The sequence below is a fragment of the Callionymus lyra genome, chromosome 18, assembly GCF_982586985.1.
Source record: "Callionymus lyra chromosome 18, fCalLyr1.hap1.1, whole genome shotgun sequence".
Lineage (NCBI taxonomy): Eukaryota > Metazoa > Chordata > Actinopteri > Syngnathiformes > Callionymidae > Callionymus > Callionymus lyra.
The window spans coordinates 10,500,462-10,514,872 of record NC_141835.1 but is presented as its reverse complement, the minus strand read 5'-3'; the positions used below and the strand labels follow the sequence as shown (position 1 = coordinate 10,514,872).

The 14,411-nt window shown below is 37.9% G+C and overlaps 1 protein-coding gene across 1 annotated transcript; it reads right to left on the bottom strand.

Moving 5' to 3' along the window:
- Positions 1–347: 347 nt before the first annotated feature.
- On the bottom strand, positions 348–2,764 carry adi1 (acireductone dioxygenase 1). Its single transcript, XM_087779647.1, has 4 exons — positions 2,538–2,764; positions 2,350–2,469; positions 2,105–2,284; positions 348–674 (listed from the first exon to the last, which is right to left on the bottom strand). Exons 1-4 carry the CDS (start codon positions 2,661–2,663, stop codon positions 558–560), a joined length of 543 nt encoding a protein of 180 aa, XP_087635773.1. The 5' UTR covers positions 2,664–2,764; the 3' UTR covers positions 348–557.
- Positions 2,765–14,411: the final 11,647 nt, after the last annotated feature.

Below are 14,411 nucleotides of genomic sequence, written 5' to 3'. Positions count from 1 at the left end.
CTCAAAAACTCATACCGTAATATTGTTATTATCAGACACAATTTAAACTATATTAATTGATTTGTTTCCACTGATTCAAGAATTTAACATTGTAATTCTGATAAGAGTTCTGGTTAAAAATAATTATTCTTGGAGAGAATGGAATGATCCCAAATTAATTTTGATTCATGGTTTCATAGCCAATTTATTTAAAAAAGAAAAGAAAAATCAAATGTTTTTTTTTCAGCAGTCATTGATGGGGATAAAGGAAAGCGAAAAGGAGAGTGCAGGCGTTGAAGCGACCACCAGGGGTTAAACATTACAAGTTGAGAAAAATTTTAATAAATCAAAAAAATACTGAACTCAAATAGACTGAAATAGACCCTTTGGCTAATATTGCTGAGTCATGCTTTTATTTCATTTTTTCAAAGGGTGGAAATATAATTTGATAATTCTATATCAAAATAATCTATATAATCATCTGCTTAATCTAGTGTTGTTCAATATTGTTATCATAACGATAATGCTTGTGTGTGTTTTAAGTGGATTTTAAAAATGTTCCTCCGCCCTGCAGTTCCTCAGGACGCCTGCAGGGAAGCGACATATTTCTGGCGACTCTCGTGTTCGTCCGCCGGTCGGTTGTACGCCGTCCACACCGGCTCCCCGATAAACAGCCTCATTGCTTTTGTGTAGTTCTGTAAAGAGACAGGATTTGAATAATAAATAAGATAGAATCCGTACAGTTTTTCCATAAGAATATGTTTAATGTTTTTGCTTTTTTTTATCATTATGCTGTTATTTCATCTTAAAGTTTAGATGTGTATGGAAGTAAATCTGTACCAATCGGACTTAAAATATCATTTTCGAAGAGTGAATTTTTACGGCATCAGCATATGATCATGAATTTGAAAAATATCTCAATTAGTAGTAATTCACTGTATCCAGTAATATCTTATATTCAATGTTGGGATAATTAAAAACACATTGGTCGCCATGTATGAAGTCAGATCGGGCACATAACTCGTACTATTAAAATTGCATTGATGTGACTACATATTCATACTCGTAATCCAGAAGGGACCCATTGGAAAACTGAATACTGGGTACAAATATGTAGTTACGTGTATTTAAAGTACGGGTATAAATCTCATGCTACGAGTGTGTGGAATATATGCACCTATTTTAGCAGTGATTGAGGTGCAAAACATAATCTGTGACTCTAACCTGCAGATTCAAGAGGTCGTGTTTAGTAACAAGTACTCTCAGAAAATATAGTATCCTTTGTGTTTTTTGGTTGTTTTTTTTTACGACTACAAGTCTTCAATTATGCATGCATGTCTTCTGAATTACGAGTATGACTATACTATGGTATGTGGGACTGATGCACCCGTTCTGACTTCATAGCCCTGGATCACTCCTTCTTCCTGGGACCTCTGTGATGTCGCAGCGTAACATCAGGGATCCATTGCTTCTCCCTGGTTGCCAGTATATTAACATTGAATTTAGTTTACACCGAATTTCTTACACTTAATTTATTTACGCTGAATTTAATTTTACGCTGAATGTATTTACGCATTTAAAAGTAAATAGAAGGCAAACAAATGTGCCTTAAATTTGATTTGTTCAAATTCAACTTCAGATTTTGACTCGGTGTTAGAAATCATTGTTTAAAGTCATATTGAAAGAAACCGACTTAAGTAAGTTAGTAAGTGTGTGCTATCGGACTTTAAATATAATTTTTGGAACAATGAATTTATTTACTATCACTTGTCTTTTAAATGCAGAAAAACATTCTGTGTAAAATTCTATGTTTCAAAAAAAAAAAAAAAGAAGGTAAGTAAGTATTTTTTATTGAACGTAACCTCTGGGATCGACTCCTTCTCCCTGGTACGTTTACACCCCTGTACTTATTTACATTAAATTACATTTCACCTTTATTACATTTTTTACACTCAATATTCCTTTACAGATATCATTTGACACTGAATTTATTCACGCACTTAAAGGTAAATGTTCATAAGTTCAACGTTCTATTTGATGCTGTAAAAGGTCAGTGTCAGAAGTTCACATTCTTCCAGAGTTAAGGTACGTATACATATATATTTAAATGTTTGTAAATAGATACCGTCTCATCAAGGGTGAATCTGTGATAGATCCCGGCCGGCAGAGTGATCAAGTCCCCCTTGCTCATGGAGATCCTGATCCACCTCTCCTCCTTGTCCCGGACGTCAAAATAGGCTCGTCCATCCAGGATGTATCGGATCTCATCGTCCAGGTGGAGATGCTCCTCAAAGAACATCTTCAACTGAGGAAGAAATTAAAAAGAAAAAGAAAAAAAGAATTCAAGCAGGTAATGGTGCGTTCAGGTACCTTCTCCTCATAGTTGGGCAGCTTGTCCTTGTGTATTGTGATGACGTCATAGTAAGAGTAGCCCCTCTCCTGGCGAAGCTGCTTCAACTTCGGGTCAGTTTCGTAAAGATCCGCGTCTAACTGCAACAAATCCCCCATTAAAAGAGAAATGACACGCAATAATATTGGTTTAAAAAAATGTTACTTACTTTCCAGTGAAACACTCCAAGTTGCTCCAACTCTTGCAGCGTCACAGGCTGGTTCGGGTCCAGTTTGTGAGGCTTTCTCTGGTCCTGGTCGGACTCATCCATGTACCAGGCTTCTATCATCGTCATGATCGATTAAAAAAAAGAATAATCTGACAGATAATCAGACGCAAAGCAACAGAAAAAACCACACCTTGTGTTTGTTTTGTTTTTTTAATCTCTACTTCTCTGAGTAGTTTCAAACTCCTACTGGCTCACTGCTGCCCTCTAGAGGAGAAAGATCAGTTGACATGTTTGATTTTAAATTATTTTTCTTCTTCTAACGTTTGGGAAATTTAAATTGTCAAAGCATTTTCAAAAATAGATGAATCATGCGTACACATTATATTAAGACGTATTTAAAAAAATAAATACAATAATATTATTATTTCTTTTTTTAATATTTTTTTTTATTTACTTTTAAGGCTCATTTTAAAAGCATACTATGACATTATACGCCACAAAAGAATACTGGGATAAGTGGGAGTGGTTGTTTTTCTGGTCTATTTTCTTATATTGTTGTTTATTATTATTAAAGGTAAACACACTATATAGGTCCAATCATGTTTTCAGGCTTGTAGTAGGTACATTTCTGACAGAGGTAGGTAAATTACTTAATAATATGTAAAACTTTTTCTGTTAAATGAGTAGCTCTTTAGTAAAACATTTTTTTAATTGGAATTAATTTGAATTAATATGGAATCTTTAAAAACAAAACAAAAAACCCGATAACACTATTTTAAGCACAAATTGAAACTTTTTTGTTCGCATTTTTATGGTGACTATATCGTAAAATTTTGATGATTTTCTGTCATTTTTTTTGTGGTTGTAACTGAATATTCTGAATACTCAGAAAGACAATTTCTAGGGGATGCTTAAAGTACTTTCACAAAGTTGTGCAAGCCACAAAACACACTAGGATCAGAGGGATTTGTTGTTATTTCGAAACAAGAGTGTTTTATATTGTTATTTATTATTATGAAAGGTAAACACCTTAGTCGTGAGAAAATATTTAGTTACAGTAAAAATGTTCCATGAATATACTACATTATAACAAACACATAAGTTGATATATTTAGAAATAAATTACTATTTAAAAATGGAACGAAAACATTAATAAATATACATAAAAAAAATAAAAAAAATAATTTACTGTAGGCATTTACTTTTGAAATATAGAAAACTGGGATTTAATTATTCAAATTTTTAATTAAAAATAATTGATTTAGAAAATGGATTTCATCGCTTTAACAACAATATTTACCGACATTATTCCTTTAAAAACAAACACAAGTGCTAATGTCTACGTTACAACAAAAGCCAATTTAACCAAAACTGAAGGTAAATCTTCATCTGCAGTTATTGGGTGTCGATCCGAGTCCGGATGTTGATTTAAAAGCGAGCTATGATCAGGCCTGAAATGGTATTTTCCAGTTTGTTTTATTTAAACTGAGCTCCAGTAGCAGGAGGATAATGAGCTCTCCGGGGAGAGAGTCCCAGCCTGTCATGGTATCCATCCCAGTGTCTTATTTAACTCAGAAATAGCTTCTCATTTCCTTCCTTTTCGTTCCTCTCATTGTCTCTGTGTGGGAGAAGTGACAGAGAGAGAGAGAGAGAGAGAGAGGGATGATTTACGGAGGGAGAGGAAAAAAACAGGGTTTTTTCTGTCACAATCGTATAGAAGTTGGTTCTGAATCCTTGTTTCGTGATGAGCGTTAAACGTAAAATGACAAGTCACTAGAAAGAGGTTCAAGTGTTAACCTTTTTGAGTAAACATTAGAAAATAAAGTTATTTTTTATAAATACTTTATTTTTAAAATACAGAATTCTAAAAAACGTAATAATATTAATAATGGTATCATCTATACTAAAATAAAGTTTTTAAAACGTCTATTATGAACTATGTAAAGCTGAAACTGGTCTAGAAAATAACTTTACAAGTAAATTTTACTTACTTACTTACTTATGAAGTACCATCTTTTGACCGCAAGATGGCGGTCAAGTCTTATTTATCTTCGACCTAGAGGGTCTTCTGAGAGTTTGTATCCAGTCAGACAAATGGAATCAAACATCAATGAAGATGAATCTTCCTCTCGAGTGTCTATTACAAAATTCTACGTATGGTGATTATGGAATCTTTTATATATATATATATATATATATATATATATATATATATATATATATATATATATATATATATATATATATATATATATATATGTACGTAATGATTATATAGAGATAAATAGTAACTGGATTTATATTATAATTGTTTGATTTAATCAGCTCTAATACAACTTCAAAGCACAATCAAAATGTCATTAAATGTGTAGTTTAAAAAAATAAAATGAATAAATGAGATATAGAATTAATTAATAGTGAATTCGTCCAGATTATAGAAACCGACGCTGAATCTCTTTTAAGCACAAATTGAAAATGGTGTTTGTTTATTACTAAGTAAGTAAGTAAGTAATTTATATTTGTAGAGCAGGATTAATAGGATGAATATATTTCGAATTCCCAAAAAGTGGACACTGTTACCTAGAGAGGAGATATCTTACAGTATTTTATTGTGACTCAGTTAACTTAATATCCTAAAAAACACACACTTTTAGGAGATACTGTTAGTGTAGTCACCTTAGTAATAATGTTTCAGTAGTTTAGTTAGTATTAAGTTTAGTTTTGGTAACTTTTATTCACTAGGATCATCATACTTTAGACCAGGGTTGTCATGATACTAAAATGTTCAACAACTTTCTTGACTCTCTCACATGTTTCAAATGTTGAATCTTCCTCTCCAAGATGCAGTAAGTCCCTCATTATGACCATGTTTTCAACGTATTACTTTATAAAGTTTGATTGAAAGGTGAGCGAACGAGAGGTTACAAGAGCGGAGTCCAATATAATGTAATAATGGCTTCACTCCTCCTCCAGCCAGCTGTAATCACGCCTGCTTTGTTCATAAAACAAGTCCCTTGGAGGTGGATATTTTTGGTATTACTGACAAACCTTAATGTTTGACCAATCACAGCAGAGTGGGCGTGGTCATGGTAAACAAGATTTCATCTACAGAAAAGAGTCCAACATAAGACACACTTAAATCAACAGATTAGTTTAACTTTAACAAGAAAAATGCAATAATAATGTAACAATAAACAAAACAACATAATAGTTATGATAAAAAGTATAATGATAAAGTATAAAATACTAGAAGGATGGATGAATGGATCTGAGGTAGTGCAAAAAAATAATGAATAAATACAATGAAATGTAACAATTGTAATGGTATTTATACCTTTAAAAATGATTGCGTATCCAGATTCAACATTATTAGTGATACTCTTTTATGTTTTGATACTTTTGACACAACAATGTCAATTACCCTCTGTGGAAGTTTTAAAAAAGAAAAAGTAAAAAAAACCCACAATATTCTTATTAACACATGAATTTTAAAAGACATCCCAATATACGTATATATTTTTTTATGTATTTATAATTTCCTACGTAATGAAAAATGCATCTAGTGGAAAATGGATAGACATGTATGGAACGAAGAATGAATTTAGACTTTTTCTTCTATGACTTTAGTGTTACCACCTAAAATGGCTTCTCTTGGGCTGCGTCCCAAATCGCGCACTTCTCCGAGTAGTGCACTGGTTTATAGTACCCATGAAGATAGTGCACGTACTTGGCCAGTGCGCGAATTTCGACAGGGTAGTACTGTGTCCAATCAAACACTTTTGCTACACACTCACAGGAAATGATTGGACAGCTTCTTCTTCTACTACTTTTTAACGCTGATCGCAACCGGAAGTTGCAACACTATTGCGTCACTTTTCACCAATTAAAAAAAGTGATTAAGTTGTGTTTCATTTATGTTTTTGTGTTGTTTTGTGGTTAAATTAAGGTTTTCTCAAGACCTTTACGTCGGTATCTGCTCCGAAGACGCGTCGTCAGTGATGTAGCTTCGGTTTAGCATCATCTACGTCACTAAGATGGCGGCCGTTAAGGGCGGAAAATAAGTGTCCATTGATCCACACTCAGTTTTCTGGCTCTAACTCAACAACAGTAGATGGTTTCTTTACTATTTTCCTTGTGGTTTTCATTTTGTAGTTATTTTTAGTTGTTTAACTTAAAAGCTGAAAAACCACTAAATTGATAAGTCATTCTAACCCATTAAAAAACTCCATTAAAGTAGTTTGTATTAATGTGTCTTCTTATTCCAGACTCATTATGTATTTTTAGCATTTTCTAAACACTTATAGCTTCTATTGTCTCTGGGTCAAGGTGACCCGATGTCCTTAAAATAAATGTGCTTGTGGTATCCCTTGTGTTGTCCCTCGTACAAGGTGAACGACCTCCATCACCAATTGAGTCCTCATTGCGCACTACATTTTCGCACACTGCTAATTGGGACGCACTTGTGCACTCAAAATACTAAGGCTGTGTCTCAAATCGCATACTACTCTTAGTATGCTAGAAGTTAGTATGCATCAGTTTAGTGTACGTACTAACGTAGTACGCAAATTCTCCACAGATAGTATGTCTCAAATCAAACCCTGAAGCTACACACTAACCGGAAATCACATGACAGCTTCTTCTTCTACTCCTATTTAACGATGTTTCAACCAGCTGTTTGAACGCTATCGCCGCCACCTGCTGGCAGCACGTATTGCAACTTTGGAAAAAGAAATAAAGAAAAAATATGAGAATCGAAATAATCGCGAGATATTTAAGCTGGTATCAGCAGCGAAGACGTGTTTATCCTCCTACTGCTGCTGAAAATACATATTTAAGTATATGCATTTATATGCGTTTATATATGACGTAACTTCCATTTAAAACGTCACTAAGATGGCGGCTGTTTAGTGTTGTTAGTGTCCATCGAACCATGCTCAGTTTTGTGGGCGTGTTAGTACGCCAATTTAGTGTGCATGGCGCACTCAATTTTGCATACTAAGAATTGAGACGCACTAACGCACTAAAAATACTAACTTTTAGTACGCAAGTATGCGATTTGAGACATAAGTGTAGGTGCAGAAGTGCGCAATTTGGGATGTTCTTCTGGTCGTTCCTAACTTTCTGGTCTTTGGTGATATCAGTTAAATTGTTGCTTTTTCACTCGGCTATCTTGTCACCACCGTCAGGACTTCCCTTTTTTTCCTACCACACACTAAATCACACATACGGTGAAGAACCCACAAGGGGCTTACAAAGGACTGTTTTATGACAGGTGGTCGTCAATCAAGGCCAAGTACGACCTCTGACCAATCACAGCTCATGGTCAAGACCCGCCTCTGATCTCCTTTTAGGCTTGTTGTAAAAGTCCACCCCGGGGTCACCTCGGGATCACCGCAGGTTTTTTGATGGTTGGAGCTCCTTGCTCTTGTTTGTTTCGGTGACCCAGATTCCGCCGTTCCAGCATCAAGGAGCCGCCAGACGCTGGTAATGACAGAGATCAAAGGAGATTCCCGGGCTGACGCTCTTTGATCAACTATACTTTTTGTTAATCGCGAGGCAGTTTTACCAGTCGTGGATCCCTCTGGGCTCAAGAAATGTGGAATTAGAGCATTAGGGTATTATCTCATCCTCGCCCGCTTATTCTCTGTTTCAGAGAAATACTTCCAGCCCCGACGTATACTTTGTTTCCCAGTTGTGCTTTATGTAGGAACGGGATTGAAAATAAGAACTTGTTTCTTGAGAAACAATTTAAATTCTACGAAAATATTGTTTAATTCGCGAACAAATCGGATGAAGAGTTACTGAGATTGACATCATCACCAACTAATGTATACATCGAAAAAATCATAGTGCCCTTGAGCAAGACGATAAATGCCCCCAAAAAATTGGATCTTTAAAAGTTCCGTAACAGTTTGATCTATCTGTTTTCGACTAGTCTGGTCTTGTGTGCGTACGCAAAAATAGTTTAAAATGTTTGTTTTTTAAGTTATTTGAGGCGTGGCTTAACCTTTTAAATACCCCACCTTATGATTGAGTGGGCTGTGATTTTTTTTCCCCCCATTGTTTTTGCCTAAAAAATAATAAAATAAATTAAAATAGTTTAGTCGTAAAGGTTACTGAGGAAGTACAACATTTTTTGTTTGTTTTTGTATTAATCAACCAGAGAATGTAAACATTTTAAAAATGGTTAAAATAGAATATACATTAAACGTGAGAAAGAAATATTTTGACAAGATCTCATGGTTCCAATGAAAACCTGCTAGTACTTTTTCCTAAAAGTCTAAAACACCAAAAATATATACACATTTTTTTTGTCTTTCTATGAAAAAGATTCTGTTTTAATTGGGAAGTTATTTAAGGTTCTCACCTAATCAAATGTGGCCCTTTAACCCTTCTGTTATCCCTCTCAATATGACCCCGAAGGCCCGAAAATCGAGATGCATCCAAATTCCTGCTTTACTTTGCGGTTATTTACTCAAACGCCATTCAGAAGTAGTTAACCCTTGTGTTATCTCGGGGTCAAAGTGACCTGAAGGCCGGAAAACAAATACATTTCAGGTATCCCTTGTGTTGTCTCTGGGTCAAGGTGACCCGAAGGAGCCATCAGTAGATTCTGATGCACAGACCTCAGAGCCTGAGCTGGGGTGTAAGTCTGGATCAGATCACTGATGGAAGGAGCAGTCTGACCATGAATAGATCTGAAAGTAAGAACCAAAATTTTAAAGTTGATCCTGAAAGAAACTGGCAGCCAGTGAAGAGATTTAAGGATCGGAGAAATGTGAGTTCTTCTACTAGAGCTGGTCCGAATTCTGGCTGTAGAGTTTTTAATGAACTGCACGCGAGACAGATCCTTCTTGTTTGGACATGTATTTATGGAAGCCAGGGAGGTTCACCTTGATCCAGAGACAACACAAGGGATACCTCAAATACATTTGTTTTCAAGCCTCTGGGTCACCCTGACCCTAACTGGAGGATCATCTTGAAATTCATTTTTTTCTAGACCATGTTTGATTAAATTCCGTCCTGAATTCGGCCCACCAACCGTATTTAATTTAAAGTGGCTGTTGTTCCTATATTTATTTAATATCATTATATTGTGATTTATTACAGTATGATGATAGTTAATAAAAAACTTCTTCTGGAGTAAGTTTAAATACAATGTTTTGCCTTAAACTTGAAATAAACCGTAATAATTCAACTACTTTTACCTTCTATAATCGACTGAACTTTATGTTTATCTATTTGTTTGGATATTATTTTAAAATAATAATAATAGTAATAATATTTCAATAACATATTTGGAAATCTCGACTGGTCACGTGACTCTCTATCCATTACTCCATCCATCCCCTCTTTCTTTCTTTCTCCATCCATCCATCCATCCATCCATCCATCCATCCATCCATCCATCCATCCATCCATCCATCCATCCATCCATCCGACCGTCCATCCATCCATCCGACCGTCCGTCCGTCCGTCCGTCCGTCCGTCCGTCCGTCCATCCATCCATCCATCCATCCATCCATCCATCCATCCATCCATCCATCCATCTCTATCCATTACTCCATCCATCCCCTCTTTCTCTCTCTCATCCATCCATCCGACCATCCATCCATCCATCCATCCATCCATCCATCCATCCATCCATCCATCCATCCATCCATCCATCCATCCATCCATCCATCCCTCTGACTCTCTATCCATTACTCCATCCATCCCCTCTTTCTCTCTCTCATCCATCCATCCGTCCGTCCGTCCGTCCGTCCGTCCGTCCATCCATCCATCCATCCATCCATCCATCCATCCATCCATCCATCCATCCATCCATCCATCCATCCATCCATCCATCCATCCATCCATCCATCCATCCATCCATCCATCCATCCATCCATCCATCCATCCATCCATCCATCCATCCATCCATCCATCCATCCATCCATCCAGCCATCCATCCATCCATCCATCCATCCATCCATCCATCCATCCATCCATCCATCCATCCATCCATCCATCCATCCATCCATCCAAAATCCCAAAATCATGTTCTTCATGTAGTCGCCGTCACAAGATCAATTCCAAATCGATAATAAATTTCTTTCTGTACACGTAGGATTCGTTGCCGCGGAGACCGAGCGAACATGAAAGTTTAATCCCCGCGATGTCCGACCGATTCCCCCAAACCCGGCGCCGCCCACCTCCGCCCGTCCAAACAGACCCATCACTCCTCCGTCTCCTTGGCTCGCGGTCATTAAAGTTTCATCCGCAGGATGTTAGGGAGTTCGTTTCATTGAGCTGTTTGTAGAGCTTTTATTTTCTCGCTCCTCAAATATTCAAGACGTGTTCGTCCTCCAGCGGAGTCTTCCGAGGCCTGCTGTAATTTGTGATGTCTGGCTTGTTGTTGTTTTTTTTTTGTTTTTTTTGAAAAGACTTATTTTCTAAAATGCCTGCAGTTAACATTTGACCTTTGAGTCCCTCAGTGCTTTCGCACCGGAGCTCGTGGTCAGTCGGTGTGTCTGCTTTCAAAAGCCGCCGAAAACACGCCTCGCAGACATTTATCTAAAGGTTAATATTTTATTTACAAAAGTTTGTTTTTTCTTTCCACCTGAGTGTCTCTCTCTCTCTCTCTCTCTCTCTCTCTATTCATCCATCCATCCCCTCTCTATATATATTCATCCATACATCCCCTCTTTCTCTAGCTCTCTCTCCATCCCTTCTCTTGCTCTCTTTCTCTCTCTCTCTATCCATCTATCCCACCTTTCTCCATCCATCAATGAATCCATCCCCTCTTTCTCTCTCTCTTTCTCTCCATCAATCCACCCATCCCCCTCTCTCTCCATCCGTCCGTCCGTCCATCCGTCCGTCCATCCATCCATCCATCCATCCATCCATCCATCCATCCATCCATCCATCCATCCATCCATCCATCCATCCATCCATCCATCCATCCGTCCATCCATCCCTCTGTCTCTCTATCAATTAATCCATCCATCCATCCATCCATCCATCCATCCATCCATCCATCCATCCATCCATCCATCCATCCATCCATCCATCCATCCATCCATCCATCCATCCATCCATCCATCCATCCATCCATCCATCCATCCATCCATCCATCCATCCATCCATCCATCCATCCATCCATCCATCCATCCCACTGTCTCTCTATCCATTAATCCATCAATCCATCCATCCATCCATCCATCCATCCATCCATCCATCCATCCATCCATCCATCCATCCATCCATCCATCCATCCATCCATCCCTCTGTCTCTCTATCAATTAATCCGTCCGTCCGTCCGTCCGTCCATCCATCCATCCATCCATCCATCCATCCATCCATCCATCCATCCATCCATCCATCCATCCATCCATCCATCCATCCATCCATCCATCCATCCATCCATCCATCCATCCATCCCTCTGTCTCTCTATCCATTAATTCATCCATCCCCTCTGTATCTTTATCCATCCATCCATCCATCCATCCATCCATCCATCCATCCATCCATCCATCCATCCATCCATCCATCCATCCATCCATCCATCCATCCATCCATCCATCCATCCATCCATCCATCCATCCATCCATCCATCCATCCATCCATCCATCCATCCATCCATCCCTCTGTCTCTCTATCAATTAATCCATCCATCCGTCCATCCATCCATCCATCCATCCATCCATCCATCCATCCATCCATCCATCCATCCATCCATCCATCCATCCATCCATCCATCCATCCATCCATCCATCCATCCATCCATCCATCCATCCATCCATCCATCCATCCATCCATCCATCCATCCATCCATCCATCCATCCATCCATCCATCCATCCATCCACCCATCCATCCATCCATCCATCCATCCCTCTGTCTCTCTATCCATTAATTCATCCATCCCCTCTGTATCTTTATCTATCCATCCATCCATCCATTCCCATTCTCATTCTCCCTCTCTTTCTCTCTCTTTTTCTCTCTCTATCATCCATCTATCCCCTCTCTCTTTCTCTCTCTCTCTCTTTATCTCTCTCTATCCATCCATCCATTCATTCCATCTCTCTCTCTCTCTTTCTCTCTCTCTCTCTCTCTCTCACCTAAGTAAGTATGTATGTGTGTGTAGGTGTGTGTGTATCTGTATGGTATATCATCAAGTATTGATGTGTATATTTCTTGTGTTGGTAAATAAAGCTTCATAAAGAACTCCCACTCTTCACAGAGGCCACTAGATGGCACTCTCTGTTATACAGTCTATTGCTTTGAGCAACTATTCCATTGAAACCTCACCTTATCAATCTTTTTGGAACAATATATATTTTTAAAAGATCTTCTAACTACATTAGTGGAACCAAACTCTTCTATTATTCATACATTTGTCTGTTATTAGAAGTTACATATATACGTATATAAAAAAAAGTCCCATTACATCCCATAATAGAGGACATCAATTGACTTTTTAATAAACATTTCTGTTGCAGCTCCAGTCAAGGCTGCCACTGAGCTCCGGCGTATGTTAAGAGCTTCTCTGCCGTGTTAACATTATTAGAGATTAGAGATTAGATTAGAGATCGGGCTTCATATCCTTTTGTGTACACGAGCCGAAAGTATCTTAATTCTAGCAGAGACGCAATAAAGCCCTGCAGCTTCAAGTGTCAGGATCAGGAACACTGTGATCGGATGCGTCTCCACGTCACCTCATCGCAAAACCGTCCGTTCGCTCATTCCAGTTATTTCATAAATTTTCACCCTTTTTACTTTTCCCTCCTTTGATGGCCTCGGCGATCCCGGCGAGCTCCACCTGTGTCTAATTGCTCCGGCTCTCATCCCTTTCCCTTTGTTTGTGCCAGATTACATTTGAACCTTGAAGCCAAATTTCCCAGCGTTTTTCTTATGAGTAATGAGTTCCGTGGTTTTGATCCTTGCCTGTTTGGTTCAATTTAGACTCTTTGTTTTCATCCCCCTCAGCTTGATTGCCTTTTTGGAAGAGTTTCCTGTGAATAAGATTCTGTTCCGAGGATAAAAGACTTGTTTATATGCTAAGCCTTGCAAAATTATGCCGCGGTTTCTTAATGGTGTTTTGTCTATGCCTGATTTTTTCTTTTTTTTTTCGTTTTAGATGAGTTGTGCATGAGTAATTGAATCTCCTGGAAGTTAGTTTGTCGCATTTTGAGAAATACAACTAATTTGTGACGCCTTTGGATTGATGAAGGAAGTCACTGTTTTTTTTTTTCTGGGAGAGCTAAAAGGCTGGAAAAAAACGTCTAACAGAACCACCATCTTTATATCTCCAAGATTTAAAACACAAGTCATCTGCTTTTACGAAGTCCCTCCTGTTTCATTGACCATCAATATGGGGGGACCCTGAAGCGATCCCAGGTGACCTAGAAAAATACCCCTGAAGGTTGTTCAGGGACACACTGGTCGGGTCGACTGGGTGGTGATCCAGTTAAATCAGCGTATGTGTCATACAAGAAGGATCCGTTTCGCCTGCAGTTAATACAAAACTCTGCAGGGAGAATTCTCACCTGCTCCAGTAGGAGGACTCACATTTCCCCAATCCTTAAAACTCTGCATTAGCTGCCAGTTTCTGATCCATTTTAAAATTCTGGTTCTTACTTTCAGATCTATTCATGGTCAGACCTTCCATCAGTGATCTGATCCAGACTTACACCCCAATTCATCGGATCACCACCTGGTGGCAAGTTGTTCCAAGTCTTAAACAGGTAAATAATGTATGTAACGCAATGTCTTTTTGTTTTTTTTTAAGTAAATATTTTTGGTTCATATTAAAATTACCACACGTTAAAAGGTGACTCTGACTCACCAATTTGGGCAAAACAGTAGATGGTTTATTTACTTTTTTCCGTAA

Bases quoted from the DNA above. Each gene is read 5' to 3' on its own strand.
- adi1 (XM_087779647.1), bottom strand. From the start codon at position 2,663: ATGACGATGATAGAAGCCTGGTACATGGATGAGTCCGACCAGGACCAG. The intron at 2,470-2,537 runs GTAAGTAACATT...GATTTGTTGCAG, and splicing joins TTGGAGTGTTTCACTGGAAA to TTAGACGCGGATCTTTACGA. The intron at 675-2,104 runs GTATCTATTTAC...GTCTCTTTACAG, and splicing joins GATTCACCCTTGATGAGACG to AACTACACAAAAGCAATGAG.